Source organism: Heloderma suspectum, chromosome 12 (assembly GCF_057233095.1).
Source record: "Heloderma suspectum isolate Gila_16-S chromosome 12, 16-S_ref, whole genome shotgun sequence".
Lineage (NCBI taxonomy): Eukaryota > Metazoa > Chordata > Lepidosauria > Squamata > Helodermatidae > Heloderma > Heloderma suspectum.
Genome location: NC_139469.1, coordinates 3,773,177 through 3,801,039, shown reverse-complemented (window position 1 = coordinate 3,801,039; position 27,863 = coordinate 3,773,177). Strand labels below are relative to the sequence as shown.

The 27,863-nt window shown below is 48.4% G+C and overlaps 1 protein-coding gene across 1 annotated transcript in view; it reads right to left on the bottom strand.

The window, feature by feature from the left end:
* Positions 1–2,632: 2,632 nt before the first annotated feature.
* CACNA1H (calcium voltage-gated channel subunit alpha1 H) overlaps positions 2,633–27,863 on the bottom strand; it is a 419,417-nt gene continuing 394,186 nt past the window's right edge. Inside the window, exons 28-36 of the mRNA XM_084818118.1 lie at positions 26,606–26,739; positions 25,646–25,716; positions 20,270–20,348; positions 19,351–19,472; positions 18,316–18,615; positions 16,689–16,847; positions 8,346–8,523; positions 6,588–6,766; positions 2,633–5,383 (exon numbers count right to left, since the gene is read on the bottom strand). Of these exons, the coding sequence (XP_084674244.1) occupies positions 4,202–5,383; positions 6,588–6,766; positions 8,346–8,523; positions 16,689–16,847; positions 18,316–18,615; positions 19,351–19,472; positions 20,270–20,348; positions 25,646–25,716; positions 26,606–26,739 (2,404 nt within the window). The 3' untranslated portion in view covers positions 2,633–4,201. The remainder of the gene's footprint in view (positions 5,384–6,587; positions 6,767–8,345; positions 8,524–16,688; positions 16,848–18,315; positions 18,616–19,350; positions 19,473–20,269; positions 20,349–25,645; positions 25,717–26,605; positions 26,740–27,863) is intronic.

Here is a 27,863-nt window from a genome sequence, read left to right as displayed (position 1 = left end):
TTTACTTTTGGGGGGGATTGTGCAAATGTGCACTTGTGCTAATCGGCATTAATGCTAAAGTGTACTTGCACTCATGTGCACTAGCACACATGCATAATAGCGCAAGTGCGAATTAGCGCTAATGCGCATTAGTGCAAGTGGAATGAAAACTCTTATGCATCCCTAAAAAAATCCAATTCCATTAATGAGTGGACTAGGGAATGAAAAATGCCTGCCAGTCTGTAAAACACAGATGGAATGGACTTAACAAAATCTGTACATCTCTAGTTGAGGGGTGGGTGGGTTAATGTTTCCCTGCCCACTGTTAAAATCGCCTCCTCGCTCCAGAGTTGCTGCTTACCCCAGGAGGCAAAATGTGCGGGTATCATACCTGCATGTTTTGTCCTCCTTGAGCAAGTAGAAGCTTTGGGTTGGTGGGGGACAATTTTAATTGGGAAAATGGTGCAGAGGGAAAAAGGATAAATCCCGTCCCCCAGTGCTCTAGTCCTGATCCGGATCAGTAATTAGAGTGTTGCACTAGGACTGGGGAGACTCAGGTTCAAATCTCCATTCAGCCCATGAAACCTACTGGGTAATCTTAGGCCGGTCACAATCTCTCAGCCTAAGCTACCTCCCAGGGTTGTTGTAAAGATAACATGTGGGAGGGGAGAGAGAACCACATTCATTGCCCTGAGCTTCTTGGAGGAAAGATGGGTTATAAAAGTAATAAATAAATATGCAAGAAGTTCACGTTTAGCTTGGCTTAAACCCCTTAAGGATTTTAATTTCTTTCTTTAAATTATTTATAAATGTATGAGTTGCCTTTCAGTCCAAATAGGGCCCCCGGACCCTGTTTCCATGACAATGGAAGGAGAAGGGGGGAGTGGCTCACCCACATTTTTGTAGGACCCGCTTTTGGTCCGGGCTCCACGAGGGTGTACATCGCACCATTCTCGGTGGCTTAATATAACTTACTTCCGAGTAGGGTGGGGGTTGGCGTGAACATCATCTGAGTGGCAGGGGCTGCACAACCAATAAGAGAGGCCTCCACCCCCCTCCAGGATCTGTAAGGAAGGTGCGAAGTAGTTACTTCTCCTTGTGCGCATTTGTAGGACAAGCCCCACAATCAGCCCCAAGCCTCATTGAACACAATGGGTGTTACTTCTGAGTAGACAGACACACATACACTTGTACTGGGAAGGGGGGGGGAGAACACAGCCCCCTTTCTGACCAAACCGATACTGCGCAGGATCTCTATAAGGAAGCTGTGAAGTAGTTACTTCCTGAGGCAATAAAGCAAACCACAGAGAATCGGAGCCTTGAGATCACGCTTAACCACACTTAAGGAATTGGGCTTTAAACTGTGCCATTTCAATTGAGGGGGATCTCTGTAAGTACTGATATGGGCATTCATACGGCAGCCTCATTCAGCACAATGGGAGTCACTTCTGAGGAGACATGAATGGGTTTGTTGTGGGAAAGACAGCAGTAAACACAAAGGCAGAAACCACCCTCATTTTAACCCGCAGGATCTCTATAACAAAGGGTTGAAGTAGTTACTTCCTAAGGCAATAAAGCAAACCACGGAGAATCGGAGCCTCGAGATCACACTTAACCGCACTTAGGGAATTGGGCTTTGAACTGTGTCATTGCAATTGAGGGGGATCTCTGTAAGTTCTGATGTGGGCATTCTGGGGACAAGCCTCATTGAGCACAATGGGAGAGTTACTTCTGAGTAGACACTCATTGGTTTGTGCAGGGAGGAGAAACACACAGAAAACACCCCTTGACCAGGGTCAGGGTAAAAGGCACACTCCATGGCAGGGCTATCACATCCCAGGACCATGAGGGAGTTGGGGCACACAGCAACTACACCAGGGAGAACCCGACTTGAGGAAAAGAACAGGACTTTAAACAGTCTCAGGAACTCTGGTTTTTCCCTGAGAAGCTCCAGGGTGGCTGCTGGATGGCCACGACATCATGTATCCCTAACGACCTCCAAACGCAGCCAGCTTGGAGTAAATTGCTCATGGAAACAAGCCCCTGGGCAACTTAAAATTAAAACTTGTTAGTTGTTACAGGCTTACAGCAGGCTCCTTCCCTGCTGTGTGAGCCTACTGTTATCCTGACTTTCCAAATAGTCTTGCATTCGGGTATCCCATCAAGTCGAATGCTGCTCCAGCAGTCATACTCTTGTCCCTCCAGCTCTTGTCCCTCTCCTAATGCTTCAGGTGGGCTGTCTCATAACTTTTTAAAAGCCTCACATGGACATTAACCTGTCTATATCTCCTTCCTTTAACCTTCCAGAAATATTTTAAAAGCACTCTCGAGATGTGGTGCTGAAGGGGGGCAGAAGGAGTTGTGTTGACGATGATACAGGTACTAGCCAGTCAGCACTGTCCACATTTGGCATTTCCCCATTCATAGTGAAACATTCCAAAAACCTGCATCACCTTTTTTCTTCTTCAGAGTTTGCCTCGGAAATTTCTGTATTGAACATGTTGAGGGTGTTTCCAAACTGCCCCTTGGCTCTACAGATACGATGCTGATTCTGTATGTACTGGACTATTAATTTACTCCTGAGTGCAGTGAACAAAATAACAAGCCTTAAATAATTTACTATTTATTTGTTTTTTGTTTGTCTTTTCCTGTCAACTTCAGAAATCTTCCTCACTTTCAGCCCTCATTGTGCACTTTTAAAGTTCAGATTATTGCAACATTTAACCTGAATTCCATTAAGAAAACAGAGGGGGAAAAAACAATATCACTTGATTATATGTAAAATTAAAAAGGACAGATTCTGTACCCAGAAGAAGAATGAATAGCTTATTGTTATTGCACTGGCTACGATTCAGTAGTGATTTTGGTTTTCATCCATTTCCTGTAGCAAGGACATCAAATAAATGAATTGAAGCAAAAGATGGGACCAGAAGAAGGACACCAAAACATTTGCTGGAAGCTGAAGCCGGAAGGATAGCTGGTCAGGTAATGCGGAGGGAAGAAGAAGGGGAGGTATATATTTGGGGCAAAATTAAAGAGACCGGTAAGCATCGTTGTTAAGCTTCCACTTAGAATCTAACAATACACCATCCAGTTGAGAATCGATGCTAATGCAAAAAAGAAAGAAAAAGTATCTTCTATAGGGTAGTGGGATAAACAGTTCCGAATCCAGCTAAAGTTAGTAGTGACTAAGGCTGCTGTTCTAAACACACTTCTTTGGGAGTAAGTCCAGTTGAAACTCACTCCCATATACCGGGGTATAAGTCCAATTGAACGTAATGGGGTTTACTTCTGAATAGGCCTATACAGGATTGCGCTTTAAGTGTTTCCAATACAGATAAAGTTAGGCACACTTACACTGATGGGGACAAATAGTTGGTTTCAGTGGGAGTTAACTGAGACTGAAATGAGATGGATCAGGGCCACTGGGACTAATTTCTAAGTAAACATGCATAGGATTGGACTGCTTGTCCCACTGAAAGCAACAGAACCCACGTTAGTTGCGAGCAGCATCTTCCGTTGGCTTCAGTGGGATTCAGATGTGACTAACTGTAGCTGGATTGGGACAATTGTTCGCTATAAAAATATGTTGTTTACGAAGAGAAGAGTTTTTATGTGGACGTTTATGTTGTGTTATGTGTGTGTGGCTCTTTTTGCATGTGTGTGAGTTTTCTTTTTTATTTCTCAAATACATTATTTTCTATTTATAATAACTGCTGATATACAGACAATATACAACTCGCATCTCCTGGGCACTTCCGCTTCCTGTGACAACTTTCCGTGCAATAATAAAAGGTGCCGTTTCAAAAAAGTCAAAAAAGATTTGTTTCTTTTCTTTAAATCCTATTTTTTTCTTTAAAAAAGATAAAATAAAGGCCCGAAACCCAAATCAATGTGATCGAGGCCACGCCGGGGGGAAAGGGGGGGAGGAAAAGAAAAATTGGAAAAGCTACTCCGTGTGCCGCTTAGAAAGGAAAAGAAATCACCTTTCCTTACCCTGAACCTTGTTGCTGCTTTTAAAATCATCTTCTCTTTGATTTCGTCCTTTTTTATATATAAAACAACAACAACAACAACAAAACCTTCACAGCGCTTAAAGAGAGAGACAAGTGTTTTGGGATACGCTTCGGCCACGGAGTTGTGACTTTTCAATCTTTTTCCACTTCAAAGCCACTTGGGTGGCAAAGCCCTTAGGTTCACTCTCGACCTCCCCCCTCGGAAGCTATAGTGGTTCCTCTGCGGCTTCGTCTGTTGCTGTGATCGCAGGGACCAGTCCGTGCTTCCGTAGGGGACTCTTTATCCCACCAAGAACCTCTTGGTTTTGCTCAGGGATGTTGCACTGAGTTTTCAAATGGTCCATCTTTTGCAGTTCTAGTGCCGTGCAGTCAGCAGGCCGGGAATCCGCAGGGGGAGGTGCGGCCTGGCCGCTCTCCAGGAGGCGGTCCGAGAGACCACTGGTGGAGTTGGCATCGGACTGCTCAAAGGAGAAGTTTGGGATCGTCAAGTGCTCCCCTCGGCAGGCGGGACCCCCCCGGCGTTCTGCCTTGGAGGCTGGGTCTCCTGGCTGGTTGTCGGCAAGATCCAAGGAGTCCCTGTAGGATGTGGATTCGCATGATGGGGTCCTTCTCCTCAGCAGGCTGTTCTCGGATGCTTTGGTACGTGTCGCCGTGTTGCTTTCTTCCTCCATGGGAGGATCTATAGAAATGCAAGGCGGGCTCATTTTCTTCTTCCGCCGAACCCCGTGGATGTACTCAGACTCTGACTGAATGTGGAGAGGAAGTCTTTTCTTCTCCTCTGATGGCTCGATGAAGCTGTGACCGCCATCGTCAATGGATGGGCAGATCTCAATGGAGTGTCTTCTTTGGTCATCTGCCCAAGTTGGCTTGGCCAAGAACCCTCGCGTGTCAACGCTATAGAACTTCTTCAAGTCCTTCTCTTTGCTGCTCCCTGCTGTTAGACTGGTTGTGCTGCAGTTCTTGAGGGGAGTGGGAGATGGAGCGGGCGATGGAGCGGGAGAGGTGAAGGGAGAGTCAGAGCAGTCTCCGCTGTCCGGTCGCTCCCCCCAGCTCCTTGCAGAGCTGGTGATGTGGCTGACCTCTTCGTCAGCCAGGTCTGAGGATTCGAAGAGTGAGATGTCTGGATTGCTATTGCAGCTGGAAAGCCTGCTGGGGACGCTGTGCTGACTGAATGTGTGTTTGCGGGTACGGACGCTTGAGGACCGGTGGGGTGAAGCATGGGGAAGAGGAGGTGTCCCGGGCAGAGATGTGGGGGCTGGGTGAAGCAGAGGTGGACCCAGAATGCTCTGGGACAGCTTCTTTGGTGGTCGGTTCTCACAGACCTCGGTGTGTACGTTGTCCTTAGAATCTGCATTTGGACCATTCAAAGATTCCCTCTGAACGGCCTCCTGTGGTGCAAAGAGAGAAGGAAAACAGAGGGGAAGCAGGCATTTCTGGATCAAGAATACAGACAGATATATCCGGTTCCAGGTTTTGGGAGGCCCATGACAAGATGACCCTGGTGGGCCCTTGCCCTGTTCCTGCCATCCCCTTCTTACCTCTCCAATGCTTCCCCAAGCTAACAGGTGAGGGACAGTGGGAAGGAGGAACTCCGCCCTCTCCCTCCAGGTGCCAAGGCAGGATCACACAGAGCAGGTAGATCCACCCACCTAAGGGGGCCCAACCTATCTGGGGACCCAGTATTCACGGGTGTTGTTTTTGGTGGTGGTGGTGGCAGCGGTGGCTAATCAGGGGCAGTAATCAGGGGGTGGTTTTGGAGGGCGCTCTGCATCCTAGCATGCCGTGGCCTAGCAAATGCCCAGTGGTGGGGCTCCATGACACAGGCCGTATCCGTGGATTTCCACTGTTTCCCCCCCTGGCTCAGTTAGTGAAATCTCCTGAGAAGGCCCTGGTGCAAATCCAACACCCATGAGAGATTACATCAGTTGGTGCAAACTTTAGCCTTCACTGTGGAGGTGCCACTACAGTGGAGCTCACTTCACAGACAGCCACATCGCTTGATACCTTTGGATTGCTACCAAGGAGCACAGGAATCTGGATTATACCAGTGCACATTGTTTTTCCCATCTGGCCCAGTACTGTCTCCTCTGACTGGCAGTGGTTCTCTGGGGTCAGAGGTAGAGAAATGTCTCCCCCATCATCTGCTACCTGAGTCCTTACCTGGAGCTACCAGGGACTGAACTTGGGACTGCCTGCAGGCCAAGCTTTATCACTGTGCTGTTGTCTCTACCTGTTGCAAAATACTTGGGGCTCTTTCAGTGAAATAAATGTCCCTTGAAATCCCTCAGGTGCTTTGCCTGGAACCTCCATATTTATCATGACTGTTCCTCTAAGTTACATTTTGAAGGAACTCTAGTTTCTGGGAAGGTTGTTGAGGCAACCTTCTCTTCTCCACACCAGTTATGGTTGGCTACTTGGGTGACCTCTGGCAGACGCCAGGAGGATGGGACAGTCCAGGATGGGGAATGAGAGATGAATGGATAACCCTGGAAATGGGAAAATGGAAGATAACCTCTGCCCACTCCCACCCCAAGTTCTCAAGTTCATTTCTTCATGTTTTAGGAGAGCACGTTAAATGCTGAGGAGTCCCACCTGTCTACATAGCAGCCTGTTGAGACTGGGAGATCGTGGGGCAGCGTGTGGGGGTAGAAGTTTCCATGGGCCTCCACCATCATGGCGAGGAGGTGGGGTTGTTGGGTGAAAAGCTTCCCACGGAACCCTCAGAGAAGAGCAAGTCCCCACAGGCTGGGAACGAACAGAGGTGATAGACCCTAGAAAGCAAAGAAAGAACGTCATTCTCCAAACTGTGGAGCTTGCATGCTTCAAGCGGCAGAGCTGTCCGAAAAACTCAAAGCAAACCAGTGTGGGGAATTGGAACCCATAACAAGCGATGATTCCAGCCATTACCACAACAAGCACCGTTTACAATTTGTTCTACTTTCTGAACTGGGCTGGTAGTTGGGAACAGGTTGCACCAGTGTTCCAGTGTCTGCACTGTCTCCCTTTTGCCTTCTGGGCTCAAATCATGGGGCTGGTGATGACTTACGAAGCCCTCAGTGGCCTGGGCCCAGCATACCTAAGAGATCACCTGGTTATTTATGTTCCACCTTGACTGTCAAGCTCAATGGGGAATCATAGACTCATAGGGTTGGAAGGGGCCTACAAGACCATCGAGTCCAACCCCCTGCTCAGTGCAGGAAGCCTGATTCCCAGGTGGTCTCCCATCCAAGTACGAACCAGGGCTGACCCTGCTTAGCTTCTGAGATCAGACAAGATTGGGTGCATCCAGCCCTTTGCATCTTAATGCTCTCTTCTTACCATCTGTGTGTCAAGAAAGACCCTCAGGGGCATGCAGAGAGAGCCAGGTGTGCCTGCCTGTAGCTCTTTGGAGAAAGGGCAGGACAGAAATATTATTAAACCTAAAACAGAGCAAGCAAGACCCCCGTCCTTCATTTTCTATTGCTTACTCAGATGGAGATGTGTCTAGTTACACCACCACACTCTTGCCGTGCATTCACTGGGGCTGTGGACCACCAGATATGAATGGCTCCTTGCAGTGGTTGGAGAGTACCTTCATCTACCAGCACGTTCCCTCCGTGCCAGAGAAGACCGTCCCTCAACACTTTGCACCATAGATGCAACACCAAAGAACCGCCAACATTTTCACAGTGTTTCCTCATAAAGTTTAATTATTTTTCACCCTGATATATCCAAAGAAGGGTCATAATCCCACCACAAAATTCCTATGACTTCATTGGGTCTATTTGTTGGCAGGTTTCCAAACAGCTAGCCAAAGCACCAAGAATCTATTTTTGCTCCTTCCTTGAGTTGTCAGGCTTTGGCCTCTGATTCAACATATTTTGCCTTGACTTTGCTTGCCCTGACTATCCCTCCTGCTGTCGGCAGTGGGAAGGATAGGGCACTACTGTATTTGACACTACTGCTAATTTAAATTACACTGCAGTAGCGTAAACAACCGCTATCGCAGCGCATATAGCTTTTGCTGGTGCAACCAGAAAACGTTGCGCCAGCCAATGATATTGGCATAGCGTGAGAAGTTGCTTATGCTAGTGCAACATAATTTATGTTAGTGGTGGTGTTAAATAGGATACTGCCCTTTGCTGAGACTTACTGACCTGTGTCCAGATCTTCTCTGAAGATCCTTGGTGATTTTAAAACCCTGAAATTTCCCAGCATCCACTGTGGCAGGTGTCTGGGCAATTCTTGAGAGAACCGTTCTGCCATGATTCATACTGATGAGATCAGAAACATCTAGTGTTGTGTAAACACAACACTGGTGTGTGTGTGCATCCAACTCCACTGGCCCACAGTCCCACACAAACGCATTACCTCTCGGTGACTTGTATGAGTAGGCTTCCAACTCCACTTCATGAAGCGGGAAGGGGGTTTTGGCTGGCATCACAGGGCGGAACATGTAGCTGTCGTTGGGTAAGGAATGCATCCTGGCCACTGAGATCTTGCGAACTGTTAGAAGGTTCAGGGGTTCCCCTAGACTGGCAGTGGCTTCCTGCAGATCAGCGAGAGAGGTAAAGTCCGGGTTAGGAGAAAACTAGTCCCCACCCTTGAACACTGTTCTGCACTCTTCCCCTGACTGTGGACAAATTCACACAACTAGCTTGGCATTATGGGGTGATGATGTGAGTTGACTGGAATGGGGCTGAATTTGACATGATTGCCCCACTGCACACCCAGTGTGAAACTCCCACCCAGAGCTCACTGTGGCTCCACAGGACTTCCAAAAGTAAGCTGTGGCGGAGTGCTCTGTGTAGATGAGCTACAAGCATCAAGCAATCCCAGGGATGCTATGGCTGGACCCTTTATGCACAGGAAAGCACCAGTTTGGTCCTATGAGCTAGTCATATCTTCCTCTCTCCCTTTGCCCACGACTGTCAGCTCGCTTCATCTCTGAGCCGTCTTGAGCACCGTTTTCTTGGTGGAAAAGGTGAGGGTATACATTGAATGAATGACTGAATACATCATCTTTCTCCTGCTCCCTCTGCTTCCGTCTGTGTGCCAAGGCATTTCTCTCTCTTTGTTCAAGGCTCTCCACAGTCATTACTTCTTTACCGGATTCTTTCAACCCTGACCCATTCCAGCCTCCATCCTGCCCTCTCTGTCATCGCCACTGGATTCCAAAGCAAATTGTCCTTACTTCGCTTCCCATGGCCTTGCTGCCACTCCCTCCTTTTTGCCCTTATTTCCCATTTTTATCCTTGCCTGTGCCCTTCCTTCCTCCAACTCTTCCACCCTCAACCTACTTTAAGGTCTCCTACTCCCTCAAATGACGGCATTCTTTCTTCCCTGCTGCCCCTTATGCCTGGACCTCCCTTCCTAGATGCTGTAGAACAGGGATGGGGAACATGAGGCCCTCCAGATGCTGTTTAACTCCACATCCCATCAACATTAGCCAGCATGGCCAATGGCCAAGGGTGATGGGAGTTGTAGTCCAACAACATCTGGAGGGCCACTGGTTCGCAACCCATTTCCCAAAATGACTCTGCAATTTTTATCATCATCATCGTCATCCTGCCTTTTTTCTCTTGCAAGGACCCCAAGGTGGCTCTCATCCTCCTCCTCCTCTCCATTGCATCCTCCTTGCTGTTCCAGAAGCCCTTCCAAAACATCTACGTGGTCCCACTTCTCTCCTTTCTCTTCTCAACGTCCACCTTTCTGTGGGGTCACCTCCTTCACTGAACATCCCCAACAGTTCCTCAGTCGAAACGTGTGAGGAATTTCAAAGCCACAAAGAGTTTTGATAGATCAAGTGAAAATTCTCACACACCCCTCAGCAAATATTAGCATCTTCCCTGCGCGTTCAAAGCACTACAAATCGCTGTTTTGGGGGGAGCCACCACCATGCTTAATGGTGTGGCGGTGGCAGGAGAGTCTGTAGGGGGTTCCGTGGGACAAAAGTGGTCCCTGAACCAACCCAAAGTTGCCCACCCTTGCGCTACATGCACATTATCTGAGAAAAAGCACCTCTCTGCTTGCTCCGCAGAACTCCTACGACAGACCCCATCAGATACAGAGTACCCCTCCATAAACTGTGTGGCTCCAAGAGGCCTACAGAAGCCCACAAATTATCTGCCACATAGCTCAAAAGAACAGAGGAGACACCTTGAAGATCCCACAGAACAAATTTGCCCCATAAAGAAGAAAACCAGACACTCTTACCCACAGTGAGATAAAACCCAACGGAACAGATTCTCCACAAAACAGTACTAACACAGAACAGACATCCACAGCAGTGCTAGGGTTATTTCTTTAATGTCTGCTTTGTACTTCTTTATGAGAACTGTGTTTCTTGATGTGACACAGCAGAATAAAAAAGGTTGGAACCAGATGTTGTTATGTTCCAGAACATGTGTGACGTGTGTGTGTGTGTGTAAGGAGAACTGGCAATTGTGACGGCAGGGCACAGAAGAAGAGACTCGCTGGCAGCCATTTTGAAAGGCCTCCAACTAGTTTTGGGGCCATTTTGAGGGGACTCCCTTTGCCCTCTCAAAATGGCCACCAGAAGATTGAACTGTTGATGGAGGTCCACCCTGTCCTCAACTTTTATTGCACTCCTGTTCTCAAGAGAGCTTCAGCTATTGCGCAGTATAAAAATGTAATAAATATATTAGGCAGAAGTAGATTTGCCATCTTTTGATCTCACTCTGTGCAAATATATTCTGCTTCTCAGATTCTCAGCTAGCTTGGCAATTTCCCTCCTGGATGATTCCAAGTTAAAAATCAGGGAAAATAGGACTGAAAGATACATCTGACCTTACCTATAGGCAAGGTGAGGTGGCCATTAATGGAGTATGATTAACAGGCACCAAAATGACATGACCTGTCTCTGAAGAGAGAGGAAGAACAACTCTCACCCAGTGAAATGGATGGTCAGTAATTTTGGGGCAGAGAAAAAGTCAAACTTCTTCACATAGTGCAGACTTAAGTTACAAGCAGGTTACTACAGAGTCAGGCTGTGGGTCCATTTATTCCCGGTATTATCTACTCTGATGGGCAGTGTGCTAGGCTGGCTGCTTTAAAAAAACGAGGAAATGCATCACCAAAAAAAGACAACCAAAGAGGATACAGATTTGCACAAAATCTTCATGTTTATTTACTGATTGATTGGATTTGTACCCTGCCTTTCTACCAAGAAAAGTGGCATTCAAGGCAGGTAGTGCATATGTAAATGTATGTGTATAATTAGTGCACATGCAAATTTATATGTATAGATGTACATTTGGAAAGCATTACTATAATTTACACAGAAATACAATTCATCTCGCCATGGCGGGGGAGACTGTGATCAGGTAACCTGGGTGCAGTGGTGTAGCACAGCCAGGGCCTGCCGGGATGCAACACCGGCACTTTTTTATTAGTGGGGACACTGATACCATCTGCCACCTCCCTCAGGATTCCCAGTTCCCTCTGAGCGTTGCTGCAATTTTCACAGTAAATTGCGGGGGGGGGGGGGATGAGGGGGCAAATTGAGTCCCCTCAAAATGGCCACCAAAAGTAGTAGTAGGCCTTTCAAAATGGCTGCCAGCAAGTCTCCTCTTCCGTGCCCTGCCGTCACAATTGCCAGTTCTCTTTACACACACACACACACATGCACATGTTCCAGAACAGGACAGCGTCTAGTTCCAGCCTTATTTACGTGCTTTGCTGTGTTCCAGAACAAGACAACGTCTATTTCCAGCCTTATTTACGTGTTTTGCCGTGTTCCAGAACAGGACAGCGTCTATTTCCAGCATTATTTACATGTTTTGCCATGTTCCAGAACAGGACGACATCTAGTTCCAGCCTTATTTACGTGCTTTGCTGTGTTCCAGAACAGGACAGCGTCTATTTCCAGCCTTATTTATGTATTTTGCTGTGTTCCAGAACAGGACAACATCTAGTTCCAGCCTTATTGACGTGCTTTGCTGTGTTCCAGAACAGGATAACACCTAGTTCCAGACTTATTTATGTGTTTTGCTGTGTTCCAGAACAGGACGACCGCTAGAACTGGTTTGTTGATACGGATCAACACTGCTGCCTGCAGTTTTGGACTCTCCTTGGCGGCGTGGTTGTGGGGACCATCCTGGCGCGTGCCTGAACTCCAGAATTGACCACTGCGTGCCATCCTGGTAACTTCAAGGCCCTCGCTGCGCTCACATAGGGGTCTTTATCTTTAAACCAGACTTTGCCTGGACAGCCCTTCAAACAAAGGGCTATCCTCTGTGGGACGCATGGCCACCCTGAGTGGCTCTCCAGGGCCTAAGGGGATCTTCCCTTCACCTTCCACCAAGGGGAGTGGTCAAAGCCTGAACCTGGGATCTTCTGCATGCAAAATGTGTGCTGTGCGACTGAGCTGTGGAACTCATTGCCACAAGAGGAGTGATTAAGACATTTCTCTTGTGCCACCAAAGTTATGCAATATGCCCTCCCTAGGCAAGCAGGCCTGCTCCATTTCTGCTCGCCTTCTGCTGGGCAGGAAAACATCTTTTGGGGCGTTGTTGAGGCATTTCGATTACCATGGGCTGATGTTGCTATCCATTTTGAATGTTGATTCCCTGCCAATGTTTCAAATTGTTTCTATTTATCATTATTTTATTTTAGCATAACTATCCTATTGTGACACCAAGTTATCTCTGTGTTAGCTGCTTTGACCATTTCCCTGAAAAAGAATACAAGATTAAAAAAATAAATACGAACACGTTGAGATAAACAAACCCTCTCCTCTTTTTGTGTGCCAAAAATGGATTTTCAGTCCCAATTCTCAAATCTCTCCTGGCTTAACAAGGTCACTCCATCCCCGTTTTGCCTTCAAAGTTAATAGGCCACCTGCCCAGGGACTGGACATGGGTTGCCTGTCTTCTGCCGTCTCTCAGGACACAGATGTCACTTTTCACTCGTCTCTCAGCCAATATCCTGTCCACTTTCTCACTCTGGAGCTAATTGAGTCTCACATTCCAGATGGTCAAGGCTTAAGGAGACCAGGGAGCAGCCTTCTCAAAACAGATGCGCTTTGTCCTTCCGGAAAATATTTGTATGTGTGATAGTTTGGCATCGTGAGAGGAAAAAGAGAGAAAGCAGCATCCCTGGGCCCACTGACTTCATGTCTGGATGGAGGAAAGACATGTGAGTAGACAGGCATGGCTGGTGCCAGCCCTTGGCAAGGCTGGATGTTTGGCGGAGGAGGTGCTGAGTCCCGGATCCAGTGCAGCCCTGAGACCAGCTCCTTTGCTGCACTCAGGTGCTTAGAAGAATTTCGGAAGTGAACCACTGTTCCCCAGCACAGCCTCTGATGCCGGAGGGACTAAATGAGGGAGGTGGGGAGAGAAAGATATGACAGAAATTTATAAAATTATGCGAGGGGTGGGAAAGGTGGAGAGAGGAGCATTTCTTGTCTCTGAGAAAGAGGGACCATCCCATGAAAGAGATAATCAGGAGATTCAGGGCAGACAAAAGAAGTCCTCTTTCACACGGTGACCTGGTTCTCACGTAATGCCAATTCATGGGTTCTTTTAACCAGGAATTGGCAGGGCTGCGCCTGCGCTGGAGTGCTGCGTCCCGCCCACTTGCTGCTTCTGCTTGCATCTGCTTTCATCAGTTGTCTGATGTGATGTGCGAACCTGGATGTCTGGGTTGTTGAGGGGCAAACAACCCAGAGTTTTAACTTGACAACAAACCATGGGTTCAAAGTCTGGGCTGTTTGTCTCTCCACAACCCAGAGTTCTGGGTTCAAATGTTGCATCAAACAGCCCAGGAACTGGGGATTCCTGGGTTCTTGATGGAAGCAAATGCAAAGTGCGATTGGCAAGTGGGCAGGAGGCAGAGTGCTCACTGGCTCCCACAACAACCTATAGTTTAAACAACCCATGGGTTGCTGTTACGTTACATGTGAACTGGGAATTTGCTGCCACAGGACGTGGCGATAGCCAGTACCTTAGATGCCTTTAAAGAAGGGATGTGCAACCTTTTCAGCCCTGGGGTCCACATGTGCTGACGTTTGAGGGTCGGGGGCCTCACGTGTGTACATACACACAAGTGTACACATGCAGAGATATACCCACACACATGTCCCAGTGACCCTGATACAGTTGGCTCTTTCCTTGCTGCTAGCAGTGGTGGGGAGCAAGTGTCAGGATTGATTCTGAGCGCAGGGAGATAGCAGCTCAGATTCAGAAGAGGAACAGCCAGAACTGGGGGATGCATTTTCCCAAGCCAGTTCAGATTTGGGTAGGCGTGCTTCTCAGGTTACTAACTACCAGATGGCTGAAGCCCCCCCTCTGTGAGAAGTGGGGATGAGCAGGAGGAGGAGGAAGAGAGTGGGGGCTGCGACCTAAGAGATGCTAGGCTACGGCACAGAGCTAAGAGGGAAACATCAGGGGTGGAGCTCAGACAGTCGACCCGGTTAGCAGTGTGTGCGAGGCGATGCAGGGAAGCATCGTCTAGCCAGGAAGCCTCACTTCAAACTGTAGGCAATGTCGACATTCCCATTTGAATCCCCTGGAGGCATTCCTTTGTAGCCCGAGAGTCTTCGAGGATTTGCACCTGTAATGAACCTGTTGAGAATGAATTAAAGGCCTGAGACTGAAGCCTCTGTGTGTGTGTGTGTGTGTGTGTGTGTGTGTGCGTGTGTCAGGAAAGCGGGGGCCCAAGGAAAACGTGACAGCAAGCAATCGCTATGAGGAAGCTGCAGCGCGGGTGGGGTGGGGGTGGAGAATGTGATGAGGGAAAATGTGTTGGTGGGCTTGAGGGGCACAGTGGAGGCCTGGGAGCCACGTGTTGTGCCGCCGTGCTTTAAAGGAGAGGTGTATCGGTAGGTGTTAGTCACAATGGCTAGAAGGTACCTCCAGGTTCAAAGGCAGCATAGCTGTGAATACCGACCTGGGGAGTGGGGAGATGACGTGGGCTGCCTGGAGGCCTCTGGTTGGCCTCTGAAAGGAGGAGGAGTTTGGACGAGACGGGCTTCTGGCCTGACCCAACAGGGCCCATTTAACACTTTGGAAACCAGTGGAGAAGGTTGATTAAGGATCGCAGCATTAAACTAGTCGGAAGTTCTTGGTGGGGGGATGCACAAGCCCCCTGCTTGGCAGAGAGGTGTCTCCCCATGCGTCTTGGCGGAGGGTATACAGGTAGGTATAGGTGTGTGCATGCATGTATGTGAGTGAGAGAAGGGAACACAGGAAGCAGCCTTCTACTGAGGCAGGCCATGGGTCCATCTAGCCTAGCATTGTCAACACTGACTGGCAGCCACGGCTCTCTGGGGCTTCAGGGAGCAGTTTTTGAGCCCTACCTGGAGACGCCGGGGATCGAACCAGGGACCTTCTGCCGCTGAGCCATGGCCCTTCCCTATATTGTGTAGTATAGAGGTAATACTATGCCTGAAAAGGAGCTCCACACTACTCATTGCTGTTTGGCTGTTCATGTCACAGGAGGGCTTCCAGACCATCTACAGAAGCCGGAGACCTCCCCACCACTCTCTACATGAAAGGAAGTGTTGAACCCTGTGCATTTGGTGGGGCTCTCGCTCGCACATTTATTCATGTATATTTTCTTTCTCCTAATATTACAGCTGGGCAGGGGGTGGGGGTGGGGAATGTTCCCTGATAACATTGTTCCAGGCAGACAAAAAGAAGTACTTTTTCAGACACTGCATAACTAAATTATGGAAGTCATTACCACGAGATCAGTCATGACTGTGGCTTAAAAAAGAAGAAGATTTGAAGTCACAGAGGAGAGATCTGTCAAGGGCTATTAGCCATGGTCGCTCGATGAGACCTCCATCTTTCAGAGACGGTCTGTTTCAGATTATTAGATGCTGGGAATACATGGATGGAGCAGCCAATGCCTTCATGCCCCCCCCGGCTTGCACAGTGGCCAGCAGAAAGGCAGTGAGCAGGGGCAGACAAGTAGCTTGCCCCTCAAGCTGTTTTTCCCCACCCCAAATTGCTGGACCTCTGTGGAAATTACAAGAGAACCACCAATTGTAAACTAAAATAAGGCTGCAATCATAAGTATGCTTACTTGAAAGTTAACGCCATAAAAAAGAAAACCAATAGGCCGTACTTCACAGAAAATGGGTTGACGTTGGGGGTGTTAATGTGAAATGTAGCATGATTTCTCTGTTAGAAATCTAACATGTGGTACAAAGGCCTTCAGCACCATTTTCTTGGTGGAAAGGTGGGGCACGCATTGAATAAATAAATAAATAAGGTCCTCCCTCCCCAGAAATGCACTTCGCCCCTTCTATCTCCCTGCAAGACCCCCCCCCCCACCCCAAATAGGCCTTTAGGAAGTTTCCAGTGTCAACTGGCTGACTTTAGAGGCAGAATTTGAGACCAGGTGTAGACTGGCCTGTTTCCGCAAGGTAATTCTTGTGTCTTCTATGGTCATAGTTTGCTTATACTAACACAGAGCGATGAAGGTCATTTGGCCCTCCCAAACATGCCCCATTAACAGGAGAAAGTTCTGCAGCTCATGTGTGGGCTGCACAAAACCAGCACAGAGGAAAAGGATCAAGAAAAGACAAAGAGGCTGGCAATGCACACTGCTTCTAGCTGTGAAGCCACGGGGGGGGGGGGGGACGACAATGGTGCCACATGGATGATGCCGCCACACCACTGCTGAGCTGCACACCACTGAAACACGATGGGATAAAGAATGCTGAAGCCACGGAGAGTTCCATACAGTCACCTCGGCCTCTCCGGCTGGGGCATTGTGAGAGGGTGTCGGGAGATGGCCGTGAGAAGAGTGGAAGGACGCGAACTCCATCAAGGGTTTCTCCCTTCCCTCCAGCCGGTCTAAGTCGGGGATGGCTAAAGAGACACTCTCACAGCTCAGAGCTTCCTTCAGGGACAAAATTGGGGAGACAAAAAACGCATCAGTGGCTGGGATAACGGCACTTCCAAGCATCTGCCCCCAAAGCTGAGGATGGCCATTCCAACGTGCTTGGGGGTCCTTTGGTTCTCCGAACAGCGGGTCCAGGGGCTGGGAGGGTGTTTCGATGCAGACTCCCCTCAAAGCAAGGCGAGATGGCCAAGAACAAGTCAAGGTTATGCCCGTGTGGTGTAGTGGGTAACAGTGCGGGATTAAGAGCAGGAAGCTTCACACAGGTCCAGATCTGCACAGACCATGAACCGCACTGGGTGCCTTTGGGCCTCTCTCACCCTGATCTACTTTGCAGGCTTGTTGTTAGGATAAAAGGGGTGGAACTGTGTGCCCCATATGGATCTCTCTGGAGGAAGGATAGGATAAAAATGTAATAATATCTTTAAAAAAGCAGATTGTGGGTGCACTAAGAGTAACGGGGTGGGGGTAGAGGCAAACAGATCTAGCACCATGGGGAACAGTCTTAAGTTCTCCTATTACATGAGAAAGGCAGTGTAGCATAATGGTTAGAGAAACCTTCCCCAGTTTGTTGCCTTCCAGATGTGTTGGATTCCAACTCCCATCATTCCCAGGCAGTCAATGGCTATGTGGGACTGATGGGAATTGCACTCCAACACATTGGGAGGGACCCAGGTTAGGGAAAGCTGGGTTAGAGTGCCAGAATGGGACTGGGAAGACCCGGGTTCAAATCCCCACAGAGCCATGAAGCTCACTGGTTAACTAGTAAATAATGAATTTCAGGCTTGCACAGGAGACCTTCGCAGATGACTATATTCCATGTCTGGTAGCTGGATGGTAGTGGTGGTGCCATTTTGATTTACCATTTGGGCTGGCTCTGCTTGCCTCCTACAATAAAGTCAGTATTATGAAGCAGTAAAAGCATCAGTTCCCCCAACAGGAAATGTAACGTTGGAGACACTGATGTCTCGCAATGCCTGAAAACAAGAGTCCTGTTTGGATGCTCCCTTCCACTCCATCGTTCAGTTATTTAGAGCATTTTCACCCTGCTTGGAAGCCACCAAGCCTGCCAGAGCAGCCTAAGTGTGGTCAGTAATGAACAGGATAGCCCCCCTGCCTGCAGGCTTACAGTCTAAAAGACAGGACACAAAAGGAAAAAAAAAAGGGATGGGGAGGGAAGAGGGGAAAAAAAGAAAAAGAGACGCAAAGCCAGGCACCAATTCGTAAACCAATTCTCCATTCTTAATGGAGTGGAGGAGGAAAGCGGGGCTATGCGACTACGGTTGCCTGGAGGGGACACCCACATAGGGCTAGCATTCTTTCCTTCACAGGTGAAACTGAGGGCAAATGTTCTTTTTAGCCTACCTTGGTAAAACCATGGTATGACTGCTGGGAGACGGGGCAGGGTGGGAGGGAGAGGGAAGGAGATTTTATGATCAGGCCGATTTCATCTTTCCCCCCCTTTTACCAGCGCTTGATGCTTGACCAGCAGGGGCGACCCTGGCTTGGAAGTGGCCTGGCTGCCCTCAGGGGCTCGGACCGGTGTGTTGACCCCCCTGGACATCTCCAGTTCGATCTCGGCATCCATCTCGGCATCCTCCTTGGCCTCTTTGTTGCTCTCCTCCAAGTGCTTCATCAGGACGGCCACCACCACGTTAACCAGGACAAACTGGGCGATGAGGACGAAGGTGACGAAGTAAACGGGGGAGATGATGGGCAGGTAGCTGAGGCAATGCTTGTCGTCCCGGTGGCATTCCCGGAGCGTGTCCTGGAGAAGGCAAAGAGGTAAGAGGAACAGGAAGAGCAGTGTGGTTGGATCTCGACCAAGGAGAATGCCAAGGCAATGACTGTGGCCCCGTTTCTGTCTCAGATGCTAGTATTCAAAGATATGGCATCATTGAGGTTTCATCTAGCAGTAGGGATGTATGGACTGTGTAAAATCCGTTCCGTCTGTGTTTCGTGGACTGTCAGGTGCCTTTCGTTCCATCATCTGCCCATTGACAGAATCAGATTTTTTTGTTTCTAAATTTGCACAAATTTGCATTTGCGGAAACATGCATCTGTGCAAATGTGCACATACAAAAATGTGCAGATCCCCCCCAAATGCACATCTTCATGCTTTAGCCTAGGGGGAAATGCAAATTTTTGGCTGGGTTTTTTATTTTGCATATTTTTCTACAATGAAATTTGTGCAAAATTTGGGAAAGTTAGAAAAACGGGTCTAGAAGTCTGCAGAATCCACCTGACAGGGGGGAAAGCTGGTCTGTGGCAGAATCCACATGTTAGATTCATGACTGTTCAAACTCATTTGATTCAGTTGTGGATTTCTCCAATACCCCTATTTAGCAATAACGGCTAAAAAACAGAAGAGCTCTGCATGTTGGCTGGGAATATAGGGCCTTGTGTCCTAACACCTCTGGAGCTCACCAGGTTGAGGAAGGCTGCAGGGCTGTCCGAAGCACACAGAAGCAAACTCAGAGGGAAAATGCCGTGGAAGGCCTACCTTCATGATGCCGTTCCAGTTGTCCCCAGTCGACACCCTGAAGAGGGTGAGGAAGGCCATGCCGAAGTTGTTGAAGGTTGCATGGCGGCTTAGGCCTTCACAAGGGTTATCCTCGCTGCAGTCTGTGTGCGCATGAGAGAGGGAGAGACAGAGAGAGGAACAAGTCCAAACTCAGCAAAAGCGAGTCTCGGAAGAAGCCAGATGGCTCAGACGTGCTCAACAAACTATGCACAGCCTTTTAAAGCAGGGGTGTTGAACCCCTTTCAGCCTGAGGCCCAAATTCCATTTTGGAGAAGTTCCTGGTGGGCTGTGTTCCAGTGGTGGGCTGGGCCCAACGCCTAAATACCAAAAAATACCAGCACATTTTAGCTTGAAGCTCTTCCTGACAGTGACTGAGCCTGAGGAATGGCACTGCAACCTTTTAGAAAGGGAAATTTGTTTGGGAAAAGCTGGGAAACCACTACATGATCAGTGGTGGGAGGGAAAGGTGTGGGGTCTGGGGAAGCAGGTGTGACCTTCTGGGGAACCCTGGAGGGGCGGGTTGGGACCCCATGCGGGTCAGTTTTGACCCCTGGGCTGCAGGTTCCCCACCCCTGATTCAAAGGCACTTGTTGGATGGCAGAGCCGTTTGGCTTTGGCGGGAACTGGCGTCCTTTGATTGTTGGGTACTTTGGAAGAAGGTATGGAAGGTGCCACGCCATGTGTGTCTCCCTCAGATTGAAAGTCCCAAGACTCTGGCTTTAGATTGAGACACAAACTGCGCTACCAGGTGGATGATGGGAGCTGTAGGCCAAAACATCTGGAGGGCCACAAGCTGCCCACCCCTGCCCTACACAGTCAGGTTGGCGTAATAACAGAGTCCTTGAGCATTGCCGCAGAAGAGGGAAAACGAGAAAGACCGCGAGAGAGGATGACTCACCCAACTTTCCAAACAACTCCACTCCGAGGGCGGCATAGATGAAAAAGAGGAGCATGAAAAGCAGGCCAAGGTTCCCAACCTAGAAAAGAAGAACATTAAACATGAGTCAGGCATGTTGAGGTCGCAAGCAGAATAGCATCAGTCCAAATAAAAGGCAGCTTATTATTTCTGTCTCTCAGTCACATGGATCTTCCTGTTCTTTTGCACCGTAAAGCAGCCTTCCCAAACCTAGTGCCTCCAGACAGCTTGGACTACAACTCTCATCACCCCCAGCCAAAGGCCTCTGTGGTTGGGGGATTATGGGCCTTGCAGTCCAGCATGTCTGGAGGGCACCAAGTTGAGGAAAGCTCCAGTTTGGTATCCAATGGGGTGGAGGTGTCAATGTTGCCTCCTCTGCTGGCTCCCTGGCTTAGCCTCGAGTTGCAAGGAGAAAGAACTCCATTTATATGCGATGATACATGCAACCATTGAGCAGAAGATCAGATATGCCTGCCTGAGCTCCAAGCAACAAGCACAGATGTGGCCTACTTGTGCTGGTCATGACTTCAGAGTAAGTCCCTCACCTGTTGCTCAAAGCTTCCTGTTGCCATTGGAATCATGTGTTCTGCCTTGGGCTTGAATCATGATGCCGATCATTTCAATTAATTAATTAATTAATTAATTAGTGTATTTGCTACATTGATATCCTGCCTTTTCCTCCAGGGCACCTAAGGTGGCATACATGATCCTCCTCCTCTCCATTTCAAACTCACAACATCCCTGCGAGGTAGGTTAGGGCAGAGAGTCAGTGGCTGGCCCCAAGCCACCCGGTGAGCTTCATGGCAGAGTGGGGACTTGAACCCGCGTCTCTTCAGTCCTAGTCCCAAACCACGCTGGCTCTCAACATCTGGAGGGCCACACGTTCCCCCTCCCTGGCCTAGCCCCTCGGCGCTCGCCCCCAGCTGAAAATAAGCCCAGCTATGCGCCCTGGTTGAGATTATCCTCCGGTGCGCTGGGCTTGTGGCGCTGGGCAGGTAGTGGCCTTTCCTCCAGAGTGGGGCTTTGCAGGGACTGGTGGGTGCAGCTGGCGCCCTCGGAGTGCAATGGGAAGACCGCAGGGTGTGATCCAGGTGGCAAGGCGCTGCAGGGCGGCTGCTGGGAGCCCCCCGTTCAAGGTCCTCTCCTTGTGCCCAACGCTCTCCCTGCAGGGGCTGTTTGCATGGGACTGGCTTGTACGACGGATTGCATTTCTATACAGCCCAACAGCCGAAGCGCTCTGGGCAGTTCACACTCCCCCCGCCAAACCATCAAATATAATAACATAGTAAGACATAATATTTTTTTTAAAAAAAACAGAATAAGAGCAAAGCCAAAAACGGGAAAACCAAGAGCAGAACAAAGGTCTAAAAACGCGCAGGGGCAATTTTTAAAACTGAAGACTACAAAACCTGGGAAAAGTAAAGAAGCATTCACCTGGCTGCAAAAAGATACCAGAAGGGCATTCCACAGATGTGGGGCCACCACTGAAAAGGCCCTCCTCTTAGTAGCCACCCACCTTGCCTCACTGGGTGGGGATACCCAGAGGAGAGCCTCTGAAGATGATCTTAGGGTCTGGGCAGGTATATATGGCAGGAGACCATCCTTCAGGTAACCTGGCCCCAAGCCATTTAGGGCTCTTCCACTGTGGTGACATCATTTGCTCTCCACTTCTGCATAGGTGGGCTCATACCACCCTGAAACAGCTCCTGTGTGAAGGGCGTCTCACTGCCAGTAGAAGCAAGGAGGCCTCCACCAGCTGAAGAACCCCAAGGCTGGTCCCTTTCTGCTCTTTGCTTGATGAGACTCCGGGAACATTGCGTAAGTGGGCATTATCCCATCATAAATAATCATCAGCCCTTCCTCTGCTGCCCTCTGGGTGACTGAGTAAAGCCGCAAATGGCCAGCCTCCTGCTGGGAATCCCCAGCAACAGAGATGAGATGAGGCAGCTGCCGCACGACGGCTCGAAAATAGGACTGTGTAATAGCAGCACAGGGTGTGTAAGGGGACGGATGATTTCTCTCTGAGCCCAAATGTGCTAAGTTGCAGTAGACTCTGCCTTGGGCACAAGTGTGCACATTCTGAGCTTGAACAAATAAAAAATAAACCAGAATCCCATCCTGAGCAAATCTCCATCCTGAAAAATTTATGTGAGTAAACACACTATCTGGCTTGCATATGAAGCTGCTTTGGGGAATCATGGTGCGAGGAAGAATGCAAGGTGCTAAAGGTCCACCCTCATCTCCAGACAGGAGAACTCACCCTGTTAGGGGAGGCCTGACATCCATATAAAGGACTTGGGAGCTATGGGAAAATGACATATCCTAGGGCCCCTGGAACCAGAGACACTGCTGCAGCAGTGTTCAAGCAGCGGGTCAGGGGACAGAGAGGAGATACCCTGCTTCCTCGCTTTTGGAGTTGTATGTGGGCAGGAGGCAGTAATGAAGGCAATGAGGGAAAAGTTCTTCTCCAGCTTGGATTACAATCTGAACTGCTCTTGCAGGAGGGAAATGCTTGCCTTGGATTGAAGGAGTGTGAGAGGCCCCAAGATCTGCTTGGTAGCCCCTTGGAAATGTAGTTTTCCCCAGGGCTACTGATATTGCCCTGGTGAAATTACACTTCCCATGGCCTGCTTCGGACACCTCACCTGGCATATAACTGCTGCGTGCCTAAAGTTGGATAGAGAGGATATATAGCTGTTATCACCAGCCCAGTCCAGTGGGAGGGGAGGGGGCTGGGGGATCGGTGCAAGGAGGGAAGAGGGCTGGGTAGGTGGATGGGAGGGCAAAGGATTGGGGGTTCAGAGGTGGGTGAATTTGGGTTGGCTCAGGAATGGTGTTATTATTCCCAGTTTCTTGGGAAATACATTGATGAGCCGGGCAGGGGGCTCTCCTATCCCTATCCCTCACACACTCTTCGGGCTTCTGAGCTTTCACCAGGCATGCTCCAAACCGACCCCCCCAGGTATCATCCTTCCAAGGGGCATTTGGGGGAAAACAAAATGATACGCACTGAAAACCAGAAGGGACACACCCGGAATGAATGAAAAGCCAAAAGAGAACAAATACTCAGAGGTGTCAAGGTGTAATTTGTTTATTTTAAGTCTGATGCGTTTCAGAGACTGAGTTTGTCTGCAGCGTTTGCATTTGATAAGATTGCCCCTGACAAAGGAGCCAGTTTCCAAAACGCACTGGGTTTAAAATAAAGAAATTACACATTGGCACCTCTGAGAATTTGTTCTCTTTTGGTTTCTGCCAGTGAATTTTGCACTTCACCTACAAAATTCTCTTCCACCCTGAGAATGTGAAAGAGGGAAGGCAGTGTCACCCCCACTTTTGCCCCCCCCCCCGAATATTGGCTGGACGTTTGACTTTTCAGACTTTTGGCCCCAGTCTAGTTTGAGCTACTCCTGCTCAGAGCACTTTTTATTCCAGCCATCCCCAACCTGGTACCCTCCAGATGGTTGGACTACAACCCCCATCATCCTCCAGCCAGCATGGCTGCTGGGGAAGGCTCTTCTGTTCCAATGCAAAATTCTGAACATTTTATGCCATCCGCATTCATCAAGTTGGCATGACTTCTTCACATAGGATGCCTGCACAGCAGTTGCTAAGCCCTGTCTGTAAGGGTCCTTCCAAAAGCGTTCATCTTTTTCATTTCATCCCTCGCTGCAGATGTTAGGAGAGTTAAAGCTCCTTGACAGCAGCAAACTGCTACTCATGTCCTCCAGTGGAATGAACCAGAGAATAGGGAGTTCTTCACATATTTCTTGCCACAAAACATCTGGTCTACAGCGTTCTGGAGACAAAGAAGTGGTATATCTTTCTGTCTTTCATTTATGTGCATTCTACAGAAGCATTGTTGTTTTTTTTAAAAAAGCTTTAAATCTTTTCGATAGGCATAATTTCTATTAATCCACCCGGGTGTTGAGTTCAAATAATTTTAAATTGAGGATAAGCCAATGGAACCTTGATTCTACATGCAGTTTGGAAAACAATTCCTTGGAAATGGCTTGATTTGCACTGATTGCAAGGAAAATCCTGCTATGGGGATGAAAGATGATGTAACATTTTTTTGGGGGGGGTGAGGGCGTGTTGGAAGTGCCCTCATCCTCTTCTGCCCAAAGATGCCATCTTCTCTTCTGGAGATAAGCTTTTAAAAAATACCTGTTCTGCAACTTTTTGCGATGTTTCATATTGAATGGGGGATACTTGGCTGTCACGGACAGTGCCAATTGGCTAGCATCCATGTCATCACAAAAACACCACACCCCAACCCCAAAAGTAGTTTTGTAAATGTTTTAAAAAGAGTTCACAAACAAACAAAAACAACAACAACACAGTAGCAGATGAAAGGATAAATACATGTCTGATGCTTTAAGAAAGAAAGAAAGAGAGGCAGAGTACTGTCATCAACATCATTAGACATGCTGGTAGAGGTGTTCGTATAAGACGATTTGTAAAGTGAAGTCAGGTTCACACCAATAAGTTAAGTACCTGTCAGGGACCACTGTTTAAGTGTTACATCTGTCTTTACTTTCAGATACTCCAGCCTCCCTCAACCTGGTGCCCTCCAGATGTGTTGGATTACAACTCCCAGCATGCCCAGCCATCCATGCTGGCTGGGGCATGCTGGGAGTTGCAGTCCAGCACATCTGGAGGGCACCAGTTTGCGGAAGGCTGAGATACACAGTTGACCCCTGCAGTCATCTGCTAAGCCAAGGCTGGGCATCTTGTGGTCCTCCAGATGTTTTTAGCCAAAACATCTGGAGAGCTACACATTGCCCATCCCTGTGTTAAGCCTTTAGTTGAATGCAGGCTCCTGGAGTGGCTTAGAAACAATCAGTTAAACAAGAAGGTCCCTGCCCCTGAAGGCTTACAATCTAAACCCACATTCATTCATTCATTCATTGCATTTATATCCCGCCTTTTTCCCTCCTGCAAGGAACTCAAGGCGGCTTACATGATCCTCCTCCTCTCCATTTTATCCTCAGAACAACAACCCTGTGAGGTGGGTTGGGCTGAGAGTCTGTGACTGGCCCAGAGTCGCCCAGTGAGCTTCCATGGCCGAGTGGGGACTAGAACCTGGATCTCCCAGCTCTCAGTCCAGCACTCTCACCACTACACCACGCTGGCTCTCCACACGGCACACAAGGAAAAGGGATAGGCAGAGAAGAGGTAAAAATGAAGTCATTCTTGTAGAAACAAAGTTCTGCGTTGACGGAGGATCCCTTTGTGCAATTTTAGAATATGGCGGCCAGGTTTTTTTTCTTTTAGAAACAAAGGCCCCACAAAGACAAAGACCACAGAGGAAAGATTCAAAGCTACGGTGTCCTGGTGGAGCCAGGTCTCCAGGCTTACCTGGGGAAGGGCCTGGACCACCGTATCCAGCAACGCCCGCATTCCTGTGGCCATTTTGAGCAGCTTCAGCACTAGAAAGGGAAGGCAAAGTGGAGACAAGGAACAATGGAACCTCCATGATCAGAGAAAGCCTACATTTGAATACAAGATGCTTGAGACTAATAATAGCAGAGGGGTGTTGCTTTTGTGCTTTGCATTTAAGCTTCTTCGAAACATCTCTCTGGTCCTTGCCAACGGTCTCAACGGATCACTTGCAGAGGGCTTTTGAAATTAGGCCAAGGGCCCCTGCTATAAACACTCACCTGGGTGTGAGTCCCACTGAATTCAGTGGGGCTTACTTCTGAGTAGACATCATCATCATCATCAATTAGATTTCTAATCTGCCCAATAACTAATGTTTTCTGGGTGGATTACAAACAGTTAAAAGGCTAAAATGCCATAGAAAAGTTAAAAATATAAAATGCAAGTATTTTAAAAAATATAATAGGATACAATGCAAAACAACAAACAGCACAAGAATCAATAAACCAGCCATAAAAGTCTAGAAATTGGTCTCTAAACGCCTGGGATTGTATAGGATTGTACTATAAATAATAATAATAATAATAATAATAATAATAATAATAATAATAATAATAATAATAATGCATTTATATACTGCCCAACAGCCGAGGCTTTCTGGGCAGTTCACAACAATTAAAACCATAAAATACAACACAATAAAGCATAATATAAGGCTTTTAAAAGTTTAAAAGTAGCATGTAAAGCCAAAGTAAAACCCGACAGCAGTTAGGACCAGGGAAGGCCTGGGTGAAAAGGTGCGTTTTGAGGAGGTGTTTGAAAGCGGCCACATGTTCTGTCTCCTGCACTGCACAGGGGAGGGTTTTCCAGTTGGACCATAAATGGACCAGTGGTCGCCTTGTGTGTTCATCGAGACCCCCATCCAGCCCCGGCTCTCACCTCGTGCAATTCTCAGCACCCTCATGATGCGGATAATGGTGGGATTGATGGGGAGCGCGGCGTTCATTTCGATCTCCTCCAGGGTGATGCCCATGATGGAGAGCAGGACAATGGCCAGATCCAGCTGGTTCCACCTAAGAGGGCAGAAACAGGAAGGAGGGGCAAAAGATGACGAGAGCTGAGGGTTTGAGAGCCGCGCAGGAGACGTCCAGTCTTAATGGCATGGAATAGTTGCACTAACAGGGCAACCCTGTGCATTTCTTCACAGACATAAGTCCCACTGAGTTGGATGGGATTTACTCCTAGGTAAGTGTGTTTGGCCCCTTCATGGATCACTGCCTTGTTGTGGCGAAGGGGCTTGCGTAACTCAGTGAAGCCATAAGCTATGCCGTGCAGGGCCACCCAAGACGGACAGGTCATGGCGGAGAGTTCTGACAAAGTGTGGTCCGCTGGAGAAGGAAATGGCAACCCACTCCAGTATTCTTGCCAAGAAAACCCCATGGAACGTATCACAAGGCTAATAGATATGACGCCGGAAGATGATCCCCTCAGGTCGGAAGGTGTCCAATATACTACTGGGGAAGAGCAGAGGGAATTTCCAAGTAGCGCCAGAAAGAGTGAAGCGGCTGGGCCAAACCCGAAAGGACACTCAGCTGTGGATGTGTCTGGTGGTGAAAAGAAAATCCGATGCTGTAAAGAACAATATTGTTTAGGAACCTGGAATGTCAGATCAATGAATCAAGGTAAGTTGGAGGTGGTCAAACATGAGATGGCAAGATTGAACATTGACATCTTGGGAATCAGCGAACTCAAATGGACAGGCATGGGCGAATTTAATTCAGGTGACCATCATATCTACTACTGTGGGCAAGAATCCCTTAGAAGAAATGGAGTAGCACTCATAGTCAACAAAAGGGTGGGAAAAGCAGTACTGGGGTACAATCTTAAAAACGATAGAATGATCTCAGTACGAATCCAAGGCAAACCATTCAACATCACAGTAATTCAAGTCTATGCCCCAACCACTGATGCCGAAGAAGCTGAGGTTGATCGGTTCTATGAAGACCTACAACCCCTTCTAGAACTAACACCAAAAAAAGATGTCCTCTTCATCATAGGGGATTGGAATGCTAAAGTAGGAAGTCAAGAAATCACCGGGATAACAGGCAGGCATGGCCTTGGTGTACAAAATGAAGCAGGACAAAAGCTAATAGAGTTTTGCCAAGAGAACATGCTGATCATAGCAAACACTCTTTTC